The 18779-nt window shown below is 42.7% G+C and overlaps 1 protein-coding gene and 1 long non-coding RNA gene across 2 annotated transcripts in view; one reads left to right on the top strand and one right to left on the bottom strand.

Moving 5' to 3' along the window:
- The first annotated feature begins 296 nt into the window (after positions 1-296).
- Positions 297-12331, top strand: MPHOSPH6 (M-phase phosphoprotein 6). Its single transcript, XM_070761909.1, has 5 exons — positions 297-502; positions 7213-7325; positions 8279-8369; positions 9219-9319; positions 10907-12331. The coding sequence occupies exons 1-5, from the start codon at positions 452-454 to the stop codon at positions 11046-11048; spliced, it is 498 nt and encodes a 165-aa protein (XP_070618010.1). The 5' UTR covers positions 297-451; the 3' UTR covers positions 11049-12331.
- LOC139172674 (uncharacterized) overlaps positions 1054-18779 on the bottom strand; it is a 41149-nt gene continuing 23423 nt past the window's right edge. The window contains exons 2-3 of the long non-coding RNA XR_011559909.1: positions 4124-4324; positions 1054-1878 (exon numbers count right to left, since the gene is read on the bottom strand). This is a non-coding gene — a long non-coding RNA (uncharacterized lncRNA). The remainder of the gene's footprint in view (positions 1879-4123; positions 4325-18779) is intronic.

The following is an 18779-nucleotide window of genomic DNA, read 5'->3' on the forward strand; positions in this document are numbered from 1 at the left end:
CAAACAAATCATTCAACACTTCAACAATTAAGTTCTTAGGTAAAGGTACCACTGTGTATGCATTTTTTATGTTGTGTGTTTTTAAAATTACTCAATTATTATTATTTTTTAAAGGATGTGAATTGGGCATCACTTGGATATACTGAGTATATGCAAACCTTTTTTTAAAACTTCCTCAGGAACATTTTTCATTTGCTCACTCTGCATTTTACATGGTTTTTTTTAAAAAAAAAATAAGATCTCGTTCACACTTGACTTCAAGGTAAAGAAAGTAAGGGCAGGAGGGAGGCATCAGAGGGGACTACTGAGCATGCGCGGGCTATCGCGCATGTCCAGTCACTTGTATCGCCACGAAGTAGCGATTTCACGACGAGGGACCGCGGCCCTGTGAGCGACCGTAACCCGTAAAAGGCGCTGCGCTTTTGAGGGGGGATTTCGGCTTCGCCTCACCATGGCTCGGAACGTGAGAAGCAAACTATCCAAGAATCTCCTCCGCATGAAGGTAAAAGAGTCGTCTAAAGGGGCGAGCTGACGCAAAAGCGTTCTGAAAAGGGAGGGGCCACCACGACTCTTTCCGAACTGTTTCCGGCGGCAAACGAAGGCAAACCCGATTGGCTTCGGCTGGCGACGGACATGGGGAGAGCCGCCAATAGGAGTCGAGAGGCGTGGCGCCAAATGCTGTCGAAGAGCTTCGGATACGGGGGTGGGGAGCCGAAGCGCTTCGGGTTAAACGCGTGGCGAAGCCCTTCGCCCTCTGCGCATGCCCAGACCTAGAAGTGATGCTTTTCCAATCTTTTAAAATAAAATTAGAGTCGCAGCAAAAAATGTTTTGCAGGGAAATAAAGTTTCCACCCCAAATCAGCTTTTGATTGCCTGGATTTCTTAAGGAAAGCACTCTGTGCATGCTTGCAATCCTGCAAGGAAAGCACTCAGTGCATGCTTGCAAGCCTGTATTACACTCATAAATTTGCAATTTAATTTAAGTTAATTTAATTGATTTATATACTGCCCAATCCCACGGGACTCAGAAGAACGGGGGATGCACGCACGTGCTTAAACCTGCATTTTAACATTTTATTTTATTTACTTTTGCTTATTATCATTATTATTATTAACATTTCACTTTTTACAGCCTCAGATGAATGCAACAGGGTGGATGCATCACTTTAAGACAGCATTTCTCAACCTTGGCTTCTTTAAATTGGTGTGGCTTTGCTGGCTGGGGGATTCTGGGAGTTGAAGTCCACAAATTTTAAAAAGTGTCCAAAGTTTCAAAAAAACCCAAAACCTTCCAATCAAACAACAACCACAAAAAAACACCCTGGTTTAAGCAGATTACTTTTTTTAAAAAAAAGTTCACAGCCCTTCTGAAGGGTTCCAGTTTGCAAGCCCATCTTTTCCCCAGAGGAAATTGGAGACTGCTAAATTGGATCTGTTGTTGGTCTAGACTAAATTTTTGCTGGGCTGGCGGTGGGGAAACACACTATTTCTTTATGTCTTTATGCCTTTGGAAGTCTCCTTCACGCTTTCTGCTTTTTCCATTTGCTCCTTATTTATTTGTTTGCGTAGTACATGCACGGGGGGCCTTGCAATTTGCAACAAGGACTCTTGGCGACTTCCAGTTCAAAAAAGCATGAAATTACATAGCCAGGCCAGCGAAGAAGAGGCTAAAACTGTTTGAAAAGGAATTAAAACGATGCACATAGAGATGAGCAATAATCACAGAGGTCCAAGGCGCAGTTTTTTAAAAAAATTGAGTTGAAATTAGCAGTTGGAGGGGAAAAAATATTTTCTTTCATTTTTTTGTTTGTCGTATATTTGCCTTCCTTCTAATACTTAGTATAACTTTCTCTTTGTTTTGGCCTTTTGTTTGTTTACCTAATAAAAAAGAAGAAAAAACTTACATAGTTAGCTACTGTATGTCAACACCCAAGTAGTTACAGTTATAGTTATAGTTTATTACGAAGTTTATTTACTACGGAGAGGGGCGGCATACAAATCCAATAAATTATTATTATTATTAGATTTGTATACCACCCCTCTCCAAAGACTCGGGGTGGCTCACAACATAATAGTGATACAATAAATTACAAATCAAATAGTAAAAGTTAAATCAGTTTTAATACAGATTAAAAACCCTAACTATACAATCATACACATTCAACTTAATCCATCATACAGTGAGGCCGAAAACAATAAAAAGGGGGGAGAAGGTGGTAATTATCCCCACACCTGGCGACAAAAGTGGGTCTTCAGCGTTTTACGGAAGGCGAGGAGGGTGGGGGCTATTCGAATCTCTGGAGGGAGTTGATTCCAGAGGGCCGGGGCCGCCACAGAGAAGGCTCTTCCCCTGGGTCCCGCCAGCCGACATTGTTTGGTCGACGGGACCCAGAGAAGGCCAACTCTGTGGGACCTAACCGGTTACGTTCTGTAGACCAGTAGACCAAGTAGGTTACGTTCTATAGACCAGTGTTTCCCAATCATGTCCCCCCCTTTCCTTCTGTCCTCCAGATGGAGTTCATGAAGTGTGTTCAGTTCTGGAGACCTCACCTATAAAAAGATATTGATGAAATTGAATGGGTCCAAAGACGGGCTACAAGAATGGTGGAAGGTCTTAAGCATAAAACATATCAGGAAAGACTTAATGAACTCCATCTGTATAGTCTGGAGCAGTGTTTCCCAACCTTTTTTGAGCCGCGGCACATTATTCACATTTACAAAATCCTGGGGCACATTGAGCAGGGGGAGGGTGGGGGCTAAAAAAAGCTTGGACAAAAAAATTCTCTCTCTCTCTTCGCTCTATTTCTCTCTATTTCTCTCTCCCTCCCTCTTTCTCTCCCTTCTTTCTCTCTCCATCCCTCTTTCTTTCTCTTCCTTCCTTCCTCTCTTTTTTGCTCTCTTTCTCTCTCCCTCCCTACCTCTATGTCTTTCTCTCTCTCTCTCTCTCCTTCCCTCCCTTTCTTTTTCTCTCTCTCTATTGCTTTCTCTCTTTCTTGTTCTCTTTCTCTCTCTCGCTCTTTCTCTTTCTTGCTTTCTTTCTCTCTTTCTCTTGTTTTCTTTCTCTCTTGTTTTCTTTCTCTCTCTGAGCTTCGCGGCACACCTGACCATGTCTCACGGCACACTAGTGTGCCACGGCACACTGGTTGAAAAACACTGGTCTGGAGGACAGAAGGAAAAGGGGGTACATGATCGAAACATTTAAATATGTCAAAGGGTTAAATAAGGTTCAGGAGGGAAGTGTTTTCAATAGGAAAGTGAACACAAGAAGAAGGGGGCACAATCTGAGGTTAGTTGGGGGAAAGATCAGAAGTAATGTGAGAAAATATTATTTTACTGAAAGAATAGTAGAGGCTTGAAACAAACTTCCAGCAAACGTGGTCGGTAAATCCACAGTAACTGAATTTAAACATGCCTGGGATAAACATATATCCATCCTAAGATAAAATACAAGGAATAGTATAAGGGCAGACTAGATAGACCGTGAGGTCTTTTTCTGCCGTCAATCTTCTATGTTTCTTTCCTGATAAGTTTTATGCTTAAGACCTTCCACCATTCTTGTAGCCCGTCTTTGGACCCGTTCAGTTTTATCCATCTCTTTTTGTAGGTGAGGTCTCCAGAACTGGACACAGTATTATTCCAAATGGGGTCTCGCCAGCGCTCTATACAAAGCCGGATTAATCTCGGTTCATTGCCGAATGAACTCCACTCCTATCCTGTAATGTAACACATCACTCAGCCGAAGACAGGGCTGTGATTGATGATGGCTCCTTTGTTGTGTTTTTTTTCCTTTTTCTTTCAGGAGAAGAACATCTGAGCCGGATTGCCCATTAATTTTTAAAAATATAAATACTCTTCAAATATTTATAACTCAATATCGCCGGCCTTTCATGGTTTATTTGCTTCAAGAAGTTGATGTTGGAGCCATTCCTTTATTTTTTTAAAAAAATCTCTGTCTCTAAGGCTGCCATTAAGATGTGGGATATTATTATTGTTGTTGTTCTTGGAAGGGAAAAAAAGCGGAAACAAAGGCCAAGCGGGATTTAGGAGGGGAATAAAACAAAGATAAACCCCACCATTTATTTATTTCGCTCTCCCTTTCTCAAGCCCCTGAGCGGTTTCTTACTTGACGAGAAATTTGCTGGTAGATCCGACAGGTGATTTAAAAAGGGCTGTCTGCAAAATGATCCATGGGTTTGACCAAAGGTTGAGAGGCTCGAGTGCTGGGAATTAGCCCTCTCGGAGAGATTTATTCAGGATTGCAGCCCTAATCCCTTTTCCGTGGAAGTGAATTTCATTCTGTCGGATCAATGGGTCTTCTGGATAGCTGAGATCAATGACAGAAACATAGAAAGCTGGTGTCAGGGGGAAAAAAAAGCCTGGGACAGCCAGTCCATTTAGTGACCGTTCAGAGTTACACTGAAAAAAGGGACATATGACCATTTTTTTCATACTTATGGTCATTACAGCATCCCTATGGTCACCTGATCAAAATTCAGAGCCTTGGCAACTGGTTCATATTTGTGATGGTTCCAGTGTCCCAGGATCATGGGACCCTCTTGTGACCTGACAAGCAAAGCCAAATTCATTTTAACAATTGTGTTACTAACCTAACAACTGCAGTGATTCACTTACCTGCGGCAAGAAAAACCATATAATAGAACTATGAGAATAGGGTAGAGTAGTGGAATAGAGTAGAGTAGAAGAGATTTGAAGAGAAGAGCCATGAAAATAGAATAGAATAGAATATTGGAATGAAGAAAAGAGAGGAGAGGAGGAAGAAGAAGAAGAGAAGAGAACCATGACAATGGAAGGTAGAGTAGAAGATAGTAGAAGAGACTTGAAGAGAAGAGAACCATGACAATGGTGAATAGAGTAGAAGATATTTGAAGAGAAGAGGACCATGAAAATAGAATAGAACAGAATATTGGAATGAAGAAAAGAAAGGAGAGGAGGAAGAGAAGAGAACCATGACAATGGAGAGTAGAGTAGAAGAGGTTTGAAGAGAAGAGGACCATGAAAATAGAATAGAATATTGGAATAAAGAAAAGAGAGGAGAGGAGGAAGAAGAAGAGAAGAGAACCATGACAATGGAAGGTAGAATAGAAGATAGTAGAAGAGACTTGAAGAGAAGAGAACCATGACAATGGAGAATAGAGTAGAAGAGATTTGAAAAGAAGAGAACCATGAAAATAGAATAGAACAGAATATTAGAATGAAGAAAAGAGAGGAGAGGAGGAAGAAGAAGAGAAGAGAACAATGACAATGGAAGGTAGAGTAGAAGAAATTTGAAAAGAAGAGAACCATGAAAATAGAATAGAACAGAATACTATTGGAATGAAGAAAAGAGAGGAGAGGAGGAAGAGAAGAGAACCATGACAATGGAGAGGAGTGGATGGAGTGGGGTGGGGTGGGAGGGAAGAGAAGAGAAAAAAAGGAAGGGAAGGGAAAATTCTTTATTGGCCAAATGTGATTGAACACACTAGGAATTTGTCTCCGGTGCATAAACTCACAGTGAGCATCCACACAGCCAAGTCATAGCTCCTAGGCTGTAAACCATAGTTGCAAATCATAAGTTACTTACAACAGCTGACAAATCTCAAGAAATTTGCTAGGGCAGCAGAAGCGACTGCCTTTGTCTTTTTTTTAAAAAATCGAGCCCGTATGCAAATGATATGAAAATGAGCACTAGCCTTCTGCTCCGGGCCAGCTTTATCCTCCCGCTGCTGATTGCTCAACGCTGGCGGCTCCTTCCCCTGCAAATGGCACCGTGTGTCAAAAAGCCAGAGGCGGCAACAGCAGCTGAGCTGCATTTGCAACACACCTGGATGGGAGCGTTCACCGCCGGGACAGTTTTTCCTTTTTCACAGTTTGCTAGGCTGCCTCTTGCCCCAGATTAAGCTCCCTCCTGGAAGCACAAACAAATCATCATTTGTTATGTTCTCTCCCCCCCCCTCCCCGTCTCTCTTAATCCTTTGCCTTGCAGCTGTTCAAATCGGGAGCCACACATATTTTTATCGCAAGGTGTTTTGCGTGCTTAATCTTTTTCAGGTGATTATGGCCACTGTTAACGGCATTAATTTTTTTTTTTTTTTGCGGAAACAAAAAATATTCACTGAGAATTTTAATTGGATGTATCAGAAATTCCTTGCCTTCAGTTGGCATCCTTCATAATGGCCTTTTTTTCCCCTTTCTCCAAATTTCTATAGGAAAAAAAAGAAAGTTTATTTGGCTGTTTTAGTTTGTCGTTCTTGTCATTCATTGCGTGTCACCTTTCTGTGCTAGGGATTTATCACGTCGTTGCATGATGAATGGGAGAACAGGGCAGTAGTCCTCAATTTATGACCACAATGGGAACCTGAAATTTCTGTTGCTAACCAAGGCAGTTGTTTTAAGTGAATTGTGTCCGATTTTTTTTTTTTATGCTAGTTGTTCGGCAAATCAGGGCGTTGTCAACCATGAAGCTGACCTGACTGGAGCCATATGTGAAAGATAATGTGGCCGATGTTAGAATATGTAGGATTAAATAATAATTTGCTTTTGTATGATGTCCTCTAATAATCCCTAATAAATACGTTTCTGGTTTTAATTCTAGTTGGTAGTTTATTATTTCTTATATCCAATTTTTAATTCTATCCCAATTTTTTTATTTATTTTTGTCTCTGGGCACGTCCATCATAAATGGTTAAAATACCATGGGCTACTTTAATAAGTCACTTTTTTCACTGCCGGTGTAACTTCAAACAGTCGCAGAACAAAATGTTTATAAATCGAACTTGACGTCGTAAGGAAACGATACACCAGCCTATTGCTGGTCTCATCTAACTTTTTTCTATATGTTCTCGCTCTCATCTTTTCTCACCTAGCTGTTTTATTTCTTTTCCTTCTTCATTTTTTCCTCCTCTTTTCCCTTCCTCTTTTTATCCCCTATTTCTCCTCCTCTCCTAACTTTTCTTCTTCCTTTTCCTCCCCCATGTAAATATGTATACTATTTTAAAATTGCACACTTTAAAACCACACAAATTTGTACCAATGTCTAAATAGACCTTTTGGGGTTTTTTTGTATTCCCTTCCCCCATTTATTTGTAATAAAGATTATATTTTAAATAATTTTTTTATAAATTGAGGTCTAAGCTCCCACAAAGTCTCTTGATGGTAAGATGGGATTTAATCCATGTTTAAAAACCAGGGTGCCTTCTGCCTCTTGTCTTTCAGTTCATGCAAAGGGGTTTGGATTCAGAAACCAAAAAGCAACTTGAGGAAGAGGAGAAGAAGATAATCAGCGAAGAACATTGGTTTCTGGATCGACCAGAACTGAAAGAAAAAGAGTAAGTTGGCTGCCTTTTAGTCTTTGGGAGGAAATGGGAAGATAAAACACAGAATTGACAGGATAACAGCATTGGAAGGTGTTGTACATACTCTTGATCAGTTGGAGGATGATGAAGATATTGAGGACTCAGATTCAGATAGTGTTTATGAAGTAGTGGGGGGCCGGGGTTACAGGTAGTAGAACAGGTGGGAGGCCAACCACAGGATGGGGCTATGAGTTCAGGATCTAGCGAGGGAGAATCAGATGCTCGCTGGGTTAACCCTAAATTCAGAAGGATTCAGAAACGTAGAGAGCAGAGGTCTGGAAGAAGATATTAAGGAGAGGAATGGGTTAATTATTGTAGTGAGGTATTTGGCACGTCAGGGGGGTAGTGGAGAAGAAGGGTGGAGTTTCAACGTTGCCGAACAGAAATATGGAGGGGTTTTTTCGCCATGCTAAAGTAAGCCGAAGTATTTTGTATTGTATTTAGTCAGAGTGGCTGTTTTTTATAGCTATGTAGTTAGGAAATAAATCTTGTCTAAGTTAAGCAGGAAAAAGACTGTGAGGAATGTGGCTAGAAGAGAGATTGATGTCGGAACTGTGTTGAAGTACAAGAGAGCAGAGAAATAAATGGAATTGTTTTATTCATGAAATGATGCATTTAATGAGAGTTATTTGTAATTACTAAACTTCTACCAGAAACCAGAACAGAAGGGACCATGGAGATCTTCTAGTCCAACCCCCTGATCAAGAAGGAGACCCCACACTATTCCAAACAAATGACTCTCCATTCGCTTCTTAAAAACCTCCAGTGATGGAGCAACCACACCTCCAAACAAAACCCAAAACAAGCATTGCCTTCTCCAATTGGAGATCAGTCTGGAGTTTTTCCTGTTTCCAGTCAAGAGAAAACGTTGGCTAAGCTCAACTTGCTTCTCTGGTCCTCTTTCTAAAGCAATGATTTTTTCACAGGAGCCTCATCATAGAGGAAAGAAGCTTCGCGATGTGTGAAGATCTTCTGTACGGCAGAATGTCCTTCAATGGGTTCAATCCTGAAGTCGAGGTATCGTTTTCGTTACACCCATCACACTCGTTCATCCTCTTGGGGATCTGACTTGCTAAGGCGGTTCGAGATGAGTGAAATCCCTGGTTCACTCTGTACCATATTGAAAGGGAGGGAGGGTGGGTACATGTGATGGATGGATGGATGGATAGAAGGGAGGGGAGGGATGAGATGGGATGGATGGAGGGATGGATGTAGTGGAGGGATGGATAAGAGGGAGGAAGGGATGGGATGGGATGGATGGAGGGATGAGATTGGATGGGTGGATGGATGTAGTGGAGGGATGGATAAGAAGGAGTGAGGGATGGGATGGATGGATGGAGGCATGGGATGGGATTGGATGGGTGGATGGATAAGAGGGAGGAAGGGATGGGATGTAGTGGATGATGGACGGATGATAGATAGAGGGATGGAGGGATGGGATGGGAGGGAAGGAGGAGAGGAGGAGGGAGGGGAGGAGATGGATGTAGTGGGTTAATGGATGGATGGATGGAAATTTAACATATTTTTAACGATGCCAGAAATAGCATTTGTGTGGCTACTTTATTGGAACATGCATGAGCATCTGTGGATTGCAGGTCCTTCATGGGCTAAAGGCCACATGGAATGATGCTACAATTGAGCAGTTAGCCATAATAATATTCTCTGAGGGTCAGTGTGGTATCAAACTTGGCCCCGAGTCCTTCAGCTAGAAAGAAAATATCGAGGTACTTAATGTTTGCATTGCTCGGTCTATTCATCTCCCTCATTCTTGCCAAATTGGTCTCCTTGACTTTTTTCTTCTTCTTCAAGGGACGTAACACCTAAAGTGATATTCCAGGGTTTTGGTTTGGTTTTTTTCATTTTCAGAAGTTAATGGTCCAGATGAACTCGAGGAACAAGACAGAAGACACCGGGGAGGAAAAAAATGAGAAGGAAACTGATGTATCGGATGAGGAAATGGCTAGGAGGTACTTCTTCCTCATTATAACACAAATAAGAAATGTCGAGATGTGATTTTTTCCTGCCTTCGCCCCTCGCCCCCCTCCAGTCTAAAGTGAAAATCCTCCCAAAGGACCAGGCTTTTCACGTACAAAACTCTTGCTTTGCAAGAGCGTGTTTTATAACAGAAATAAGCTTTTGATCTGATGAGTTTCTTTAAAATAAAAACGCTTTCCTTGCTTTCTCCAGGCTACCTCAGCCAGACACCAGCCCCTGTACTTTCTTTTTTTTATTGGGTTCACAGCCAACAAAAACATTAGAGGAAATATTTATAGGTGTTCCTGGAGAAATCATTTCGAAATCTTTTGAACGCATTTGGCTCTGAGGGGCCCTGCAAAGCAGGATGCTACAGCTGGAGGCGGGAGGAAGAATTTTAAATGAAAAAGCTGGGTATCTTTTAAGCAGAAATCAGAGAGAGCAGGCTTGATTTAAAGATTAAAGTGTTGGCGTAATAGTTAACTGGGAGACTGTGAATTCTAGCATAATCTTACCATGAAAACCAGCCTCTGGGCCAGTCACCTGAAGACAATGAGTTCTAGTCCCACCTTAAGCAAGTTGCGGACTTTCTAGCAAGCTTGATCTTATCTCCATTTCGGCTGTTCTTTCTTGTGGGAGGAAACTTTTTATCTATTCAAGGTGCTGAAAAGTTTTACGTTTTTTCCCCTCCTTGCTGATTTGCTTCCTGTTTTCAAAAACTCCCATTTTTCTCCCAGTTGATTTTCAAAACTATGTTAAGGTCAGAAGGGAAAACCTTTTGTAAAACTAATGGAAGTTCTTTCTATTTGAATGTACGGGACAGTCAGGGGCTTGGAAAGTTTGACACGAGAAGCACAATTTGTCTTCCCTCTTTGTCATTGGAGGGGGGGGGGAAATGAAAAAGAGAAACAAAATAAGAAATCTGGAAGTTGAATTCTCTATACAGTGATACCTTGTCTTACAAACTTAATTGGTTCCAGGAGGAGGTTCTTAAGGTGAAAAGTTTGTAAGACGAAACAATGTTTCCCATAGGAATCAATGGAAAAGCGATGAATGCGTGCAAGCCCAAAATTCACCCCTTTTGCCAGCCGAAGCACCCGTTTTTGTGCTGCTGGGATTTCCCTGAGGCTCCCCTCCATGGGAAACCCCACTTCCAGACTTCCATTGCCAGCAAAGTGCTCATTTTTGCGATGCTGGGATTCCCCTGCAGCAGCACAAAAACACGGAAGTCCGGAGGTGGGGTTTCCCATGGAGGGGAGCCTCAGGGGAATCCCAGCAGCGCAAAAACGGGTGCTTCGCTGGCAACGGAAGTCTGGAGGCGGGGCATCCCAGCGGCGGTGGTGGGTTTGTAAGGTGAAAATAGTTTGTAAGAAGAGGCAAAAAAATCTTAAACTCCAGGTTTGTATCTCGAAAAGTTTGTATGACGAGGGGTTTGTAAGACGAGGTATCACTGTATTTTGGGAAATGCCAGACTGGAGGGCGTTTGTTTTAAAAGAGCATTTTAAGATTATTTTGTGATCTTCTCAAGAGTTACAACCATGTTTGAACATTTATCTCATCTTTGCAATGACTGTTTACAGGTATGAAACATTAGTGGGAACAATCGGGAAGAAATTCTTGAAGAAACGAGACCGTCATGTTTTGCAAGACCCTACGGAGCTAGAAAGCGATGAGAGGAGGCCCGTCAAAGTGAGAAAAGAATTTTTAAAACCCCAGGATTAATGTCGGATATTGTGTTTGTGTTCCTGCATGGAAGTGCCATTTCTTTTTTGTAAATTGCTGGCTCTCCTGGACCGGATTGGTCCTCCCCCCCTCCTCCTCCTCCTGTTCTGCCTGACTGGCTTAGGCAATGCGTAACAGTCCAAGGAAAAGAAATCAAACACACACGTGCTCTGCCAATCAGCAAACTTGTATTAGATAAACAAAAAAGGGTTACTCAAAAACAGTTCTTAGTGTCCGAAAACAATGAGAGTGCAAGGCTTACTTCAGCTGCATACAAAAACACAGGAAAAAGCAAACAAAGACAACCTGGAATGAGCAAAGACGTTTCAGGAGTCCTTTTGAATCTTTGGAGCAAACAGCAAGTCCCAGAGTTTTCACCTCCCACTTGTCTGAAAAAGCTGGGTTGAAAACTCCAACGGCACGGAACAGAAACTTCAGAGCAGGAACCACAAAATAACACAGATAAACAGCCACAGTTTGCCTTGGCCTTTGTTCCCTTTTATCCCTTTAGCCCTCATTAAGGGAACCACACCCAGCCCTCAGTATAAGAACCACACCCAGCCCAGGTGCTCCTGTAATGACTTGTAATACTCCTTAAAGCGATCCCTTCTTTGCATAGCTCTTCAGCTACGCAGATCAATATATTGATCTGCAGAAGAACCCAGGGACGAAAGACTGTCTGAGGGACTGCAGGCCAAATCCCCTGGGCTGTCTGCTGAATCCTGTGTACCAGTGGTCTCGTCCTCCTGGCTGTCTGCCACGTCTTCCTGGCTGTCAGCCAGGCTTTCGCATTCACTTTGTGCCGCGTCTCTCCCATCTGTGGGAGCAACAGCTGGCCCAGGCCCAAACACAACACCTCCAATATCTAATGGATATTGTACATCCTCTCTTCCCATGCACAAACTTTTGAGGAGCACAAAAAACAGACGTAAGTGGATGCCGGTAAATAGTAGGGAAATCAATTCTTTTTTTTAAGAAACAGAATTCAAGTCTTGGTTTTATCTGCTTCATCTTGAAAAACGCATCCCTAAGGGGCATGCGTTTTTAAATTTATGAAGATGTTCTTCAGGTGCCTTAACGTTATTTTTGTTGATGAAATCACAGCTTCCCAAAAGAAGAAGGGGGTTAAAGTAAGGAAAGAAATGCACCTTTTTGCTGTAGCCTCTTTTCTTGGTGGGGGGAAGGGGGGAGGAATCCTTTCTTCATTGGTTCTTCTACCTAATGTTATCAGCCAAATGGGCCTATTACCACTTCAAAATAAATAATAATTATGTTCCATTGCAGGAGGGGGTCTGTGTGGGTTTGTGTGTAACCCAAATGGGGAAAAAAAATCCCAAGTACAGTGGTACCTCGTGATACGAACCCCTCGCCATACGAACAATCCGAGATACGAACCCGGGGTTCGGAAATTTTTTGCCTCTTCTTCCGAACTTTTTCCATCTTACGAACCCGCCGTGCGAACGCCAAACCCGGAAGTTCGGCAAAAGTTCGGGTTTGGGTGGCCGCTGAGAAGCTACGAACAATCCGAGATACGAACCCAGGGTTCGGAAATTTTTTGCCTCTTCTTCCGAACTTTTTCCGTCTTACGAACCCGCCGCGCGAACGCCAAACCCGGAAGTTCGGCAAAAGTTCGGGTTTGGGTGGCCGCTGAGAAGCTACGAACAATCCGAGATACGAACCCGGGGTTCGGAAATTTTTTGCCTCTTCTTCCGAACTTTTTCCATCTTACGAACCCGCCGTGCGAACGCCAAACCCGGAAGTTCGGCAAAAGTTCGGGTTTGGGTGGCCGCTGAGAAGCTACGAACAATCCGAGATACGAACCCAGGGTTCGGAAATTTTTTGCCTCTTCTTCCGAACTTTTTCCGTCTTACGAACCCGCCGCGCGAACGCCGAACCCAGATGTTCAGCAAAAGTTCGGGGTCGTTGTTCGGGTTCAGGAGGACGCTGAGAAGCCCCGCCGCCAAGCTGTTAGCTTTTCAAAAGAGCCGCGGAGCTGTCGGGCCGGTCGGGAGGCTGGAAAGGAGGTGGGGAATCCCAATTCCATGGACGGAGCTTTGACGTCACAAAGACGTCCTTCCTGGCCAGCCACGTTTCAGCCGGCCAGGAAGGACGTCTTTTGCCGAACTTCCGGGTTCGGCGTTTGGGAGAATGCCGAGAAGCCCCCCGGCTGTTTCAAAAGGTGACAGCCAGGCGGCGGCGGTTTTTTGCACTTTTTTTTCTTGCAAGCATTAATTCATTTTACATTGTTTCCTATGGGAAACAGTGTTTCGTCTTACGAACTTTTCGCCTTACGAACCTCCTCCGGGAACCAATTAAGTTCGTAATACGAGGTATTACTGTATAAGTAGTGTTCGACCTACGGACCATAATTGAGCTCAACATTTCTGTTGCTAAGCAAGACAACGGTGAAGGGAGCCGCACCACACTTTATAGCAGTTGTTAAGTGAACCATGCCGTTGTTAAGCAAAGCTGGCTTCCTCCCATTGACTTCGCTTGTCTGAAGCCAGCTAGGAATGGCCATCGCATGACCCAGGGATGGTGCAAGGGACATAAATATATGCCAGTTGCCAGTGCCTGGATTTTGATCTCCTGACCACAGTGAGGTTGTGTCCTGGATAGACAGAGCTACGCACTAGGACTTGACAAGATACCAGAATTTATAGTGTGGCAATTTAAAGAACCAGTGCAGAGAAATAACGAAGACACTTTTGTAGAAAAACAATGGTAAAACAGTTTTACTCTTCAGTGCAAACAAAATATCTTTTTATTTATTTATTTGTTTATTTGTTTGTTTGTTTGTTTATTAGATTTGTATGCCGCCCCTCTCCGTAGACTTGGGCGGCTCACAGCAAGAATAAACAATATATAACAAATCTAATAATTTAAAAGAAACACTAAAAGCAAAAATACACACAAGCATACCATACATAAACTGTACAGGCCCGGGGGAGATGTTTCCATTCCCCCATGCCTGACGGCAAAGGTGGGTTTTAAGGAGTTTAAGAAAGGCGAGGAGGGTGGGGGCAGTTCTAATCTCTGGGGGGAGCTGGTTCCAGAGGGTTGGGGCCGCCACAGAGAAGGATCTTCCCCTGGGTCCCACCAAACGGCATTGTTTAGTCGACGGGACCCAGAGAAGGCCCACTCTGTGGGACCTAATCGGTCGCTGGGATTTGTGCGGCAGAAGGCGGTCCCGGAGATATTCTGGCCCGATGCCATGAAGGGCTTTATAGGTCTTCCCTTCTTAGTCTTCTATTTACAGGAACAAACTTTACTCTATGCAGCAAAGCTTACTTACACGTAGATACTAAACCAATCCAGGTTTCTCCGTATCAGCGTTACAGCTCTAACTCAATATCTTAACTCACGCTCAAACGGCTCCAGCCAGCCAACTAACAATATCACCCACAACAGCAAGACACTCATCATTGTAAAGTTGCTTTGCATTTTATAATGCTCTGGCCCAATCAGATTGCAGTTTACACCCTATGACGTAGCATTCAACGTGCTTATATCCTCCTCTTACCTCATATGGTAACATAATGGAATATCACCTAGGATTGAACTAATCCTTGACAGGCTGCAGTGGTCGTAAGTATGAAAACTGGTCACAAGTCACTTTCTTCAGTGTCATTGTAAAGTCGAACCCTCTCTAAACAAACTGTTATAAGTAGAGGGCTACTTGTAGTCTCGCAATCATACAGCTACATACTAGGTTGGAAGAGATAACCTCTATAAAGGGCTGTTTGGTTTTCACCCATGTCGTTCTCCAAATAATAATAATAATAATAATAATAATAATAATAATTTATTGGATTTGTATGCCGCCCCTCTCCGTAGACTCGGGGCGGCTAACAACAATAATAAAAACAGCATGTGACAATCCAATAATAAAACAACTAAAAACCCTTATTATAAAACCAAACATATACACAAACATAGAAACATAGAAGTCTGACAGCAGAAAAAGACCTCCTGGTCCATCTAGTCTTCCCTTATACTATTTTCTGTATTTTATCTTACAACGGATATATGTTTATCCCAGGCATGTTTAAATTCAGTTACTGTGGATTTATCTACCACATCTGCTGGAAGTTTGTTCCAAGGATCTACTACTCTTTCAGTAAAATAATATTTTCTCATGTTGCTTTTGATCTTTCCCCCAACATACCATGCATAACTTGTAATGGCCTAGGGGGAAGGAATATCTCAACTCCCCCATGCCTGGCGGTATAAATGAGTCTTGAGTAGTTTACGAAAGACAGGGAGGGTGGGGGCAATTCTAATCTCCGGGGGGGAGTTGGTTCCAGAGGGCCGGGGCCGCCACAGAGAAGGCTCTTCCCCTGGGGCCCGCCAAATGACATTGTTTAGTTGACGGGGCCCGGAGAAGACCCACTCTGTGGGACCTTATCGGTCGCTGGGATTCGTGCGGTAGCAGGCGGTTCCGGAGGTAATCTGGTCCAATGCCAGATCTCCTGGTATGACAGCTCCCAGCCCCGTCCACTTCCCACAATCCCCCTGCCTTCCTCCTTCTCTTCCTCCTTCTCTCCTCCTCCACCTCTTCTTCCTCCTCCTCTTCCTGTCTTCTTCCTCTCTTCCTCCTCAACCACAAAGGACTCTTCCAGTGATGTTCTTCTATTTCATCTATACAAACAAAGCCAAATGTGTCTGCTTGCGATCTGTGATCCTTAACATTCATTGCAGAAACTGGATTTTAAAATTCAGTTTTCATGGAGGTGAATTCCAGCCCAACCATGCCCAGTTTTTAAAAAGCCCAGAATGGTCTTTCTGCATTATGACCTCGGTGAGCTTTTAAGCAGCAGGGGAAGAAGGGTGAACATACAACGTTAAAGGAAGTTTGGGAAATTTCAAGCATTATTTCAACAATTCAACATAACACACACAAACACACGTTGTTGCTCTTTTTGGCTTTGTTACAATTAAATTCTTCCATGTCTTACTCAAAATACGTATAAATAGAAATTAGTGGAATTGGAAATGAAGTCTTTGCAAATATTGGCACTTTTAATTAAACTGACACCGTCCTTCCCACTCCCCCTTCCTCCCTGTTAAGGATTTAACGGGATTTTCATTCCCTGCTCGGTTTATTAAATGTGCTCTTTGCAAAACCATGCACACCCAGAAAATCAGAATTGAAACAATGAAGACGTTTCCCTTTTGCAATAACCACAAAAGGTTCCAAGAATAGGAAGGAAAGACGTGATCGTTCAACACACAGGTCCTGCTAAATATTTGGGTGTTTGTAATTTCTCCAAACCATTATCATCCTGTGTTACACATTCCAGCCCTTGATGGTATGTGAGTTGGAGAACGTTATATTGCATACATTTAAGGTTACAAATACAGTGGTACCTCTACCTAACAACGGCTCTACTAACGAACTTTTCTAGATAAGAACCGTGTGTTCAAGATTTTCTTGCCTCTTCTCAAAAACCATTTTCCACTTACAAACCTGAGCCTCCGAAACTGTAACCGGAAAAGGAAGGGAGAAGCCTCTGTGGGGCCTCTCTAGGAATCTCCTGGGAGGAAACAGGGACGGAAAAGGCAGAGAGATGCCTCCGTGGGGCCTCTCTAGGAATCTCCTGGGAGGAAACAGGGCCGGAAAAGGCGGGGAGAAGCCTCCATGGGGCCTCTAGGAATCTCCTGGGAGGAAACAGGGCCGGAAAAGGCGGGGAGAAGCCTCCGTGGGGCCTCTAGGAATCTCCTGGGAGGAAACAGGGCAGGAAAAGGCAGGGAGAAGCCTCTGTGGGGCCTCTCCAGGAATCTCCTGGGAGGAAACAGCTGAAAAAGGCAGGGAGATAATAATAATAATAATAATAATAATAATAATAATAATAATAATAAAAAAAAAAAAATAATAATAATAATAATAATAATAATAATTTATTAGATTTGTATGCCGCCCCTCTCTGAAGACTCGGGGCGGCTCACAACAATAGTAAAAGGCAATTCCTGCTTGTTATACCATAGCTAGAGGTATAACAAGCAGGAAGAGGGAGATTATGATCCCACTATATAGAATGCTGGTGAGACCACATTTGGAATACTGTGTTCAGTTCTGGAGACCTCACCTACAAAAAGATATTGACAAAATTGAACGGGTCCAAAGAAGGGCTACAAGAATGGTGGAAGGTCTTAAGCGTAAAACGTATCAGGAAAGACTTAATGAACTCAATCTGTATAGTCTGGAGGGCAGAAGGAAAAGGGGGGACATGATCGAAACATTTAAATATATTAAAGGGTTAAATAAGGTCCAGGAGGGAAGTGTTTTTAATAGGAAAGTGAACACAAGAACAAGGGTACACAATCTGAAGTTAGTTGGGGGAAAGATCAAAAGCAACATGAGAAAATATTATTTTACTGAAAGAGTAGTAGATCCTTGGAACAAACTTCCAGCAGATGTGGTAGATAAATCCACAGTAACTGAATTTAAACATGCCTGGGATAAACATATATCCATCCTAAGATAAAATACAGAAAATAGTATAAGGGCAGACTAGATGGACCATGAGGTCTTTTTCTGCCGTCAGACTTCTATGTTTCTATGTTTCTATATAACAGTAGAACAAATCTAATATTAAAAGAAAAAGATAGTCACATCTGGAAGGAAACAGGGCCAGAAAAGGTGGGAAGAAGCCTCCGTGGGGCCTCTCTAGGAATCTCCTGGGAGGAAACAGGTCTCCACCCTCCCTGTGGTTTCCCCAATCGCACGCATTATTTGCTTTTACATTGATTCCTATGGGAAAAATTGCTGCCTTTTACAAACTTTTCTACTTAAGAACCTGGTCACGGAACAAAATAAGTTCATAAGTAGAGGTACCCCTGTATATTATTTCTGATCAGGAAGACAGGTAAACCAAGACAGTAGCTCTCCATCCTTCAAAGACTTGGTCGACGGCACATTTACATTTTGACTTTTGCTTTTCTCTGCCTCTTTTTTTTTACTTAAGCCGAAAAACATATAAATAGTTTAGAGGCTGGATTGAACCTCTCCTCGATACAAAAAAGGTTTTCCAGGGAAGTCCTAATCTTAATGAAAGTTGTTTCCCGCAGCCACCGAATGCATTCCACTGCAATTTCTCTCTGCACCAAGAGAATTCTCTCTGAATTTGTCAGAATCCCTCGGAAAGCCACCTGAACCTATGGTTAATGCTGGGTCTCATAAATCATGAATTACAGCCAAGTGGTTCCTTAATGCCCTGGTTTTCGGCTCCCTCTCTGGAATTTCTTTGAAACATCGCTCTGAATTCTATAAGCCCAAGAAGCTTTTCACAGCCCCATCATTTTTAATTAGTTTCTTTTTACATTTGCCTTCCAGAAAGCCCATTCAAGTCTTCTTTTCGCAAGGATGGGCTCTCAAATAACTCAAGGTGGAAACACAATTTTTTTTCAGCATCCCATATAAGCTCTGCCGTAGGAAAATCCCAGCATCCTTAGCAGAAAACCATTACCTTAGACTTAGAATAGTCTTATCATAAAATTGTGGAGAAAAGGCATGAAGAACAATTGTTCTGTCGAGCTCTCTGGTAGAATCCTCCCAAAAATTCACAGGTACAAATTTCAGACACACACACCTTTGAAAATTCAAAACAATGTTCTTTATAATGAAAAGTTACTGAAACCAAGCCCTCTTTTGGGATAGCCAAGAGCACTCGTCTCCAAACAAACTGGTAATTTGTTCAAGTCCCTTATCAGTTCTGTGATACTTAGCTT

Source organism: Erythrolamprus reginae, chromosome 9 (genome assembly GCF_031021105.1).
Source record: "Erythrolamprus reginae isolate rEryReg1 chromosome 9, rEryReg1.hap1, whole genome shotgun sequence".
NCBI lineage: Eukaryota > Metazoa > Chordata > Lepidosauria > Squamata > Dipsadidae > Erythrolamprus > Erythrolamprus reginae.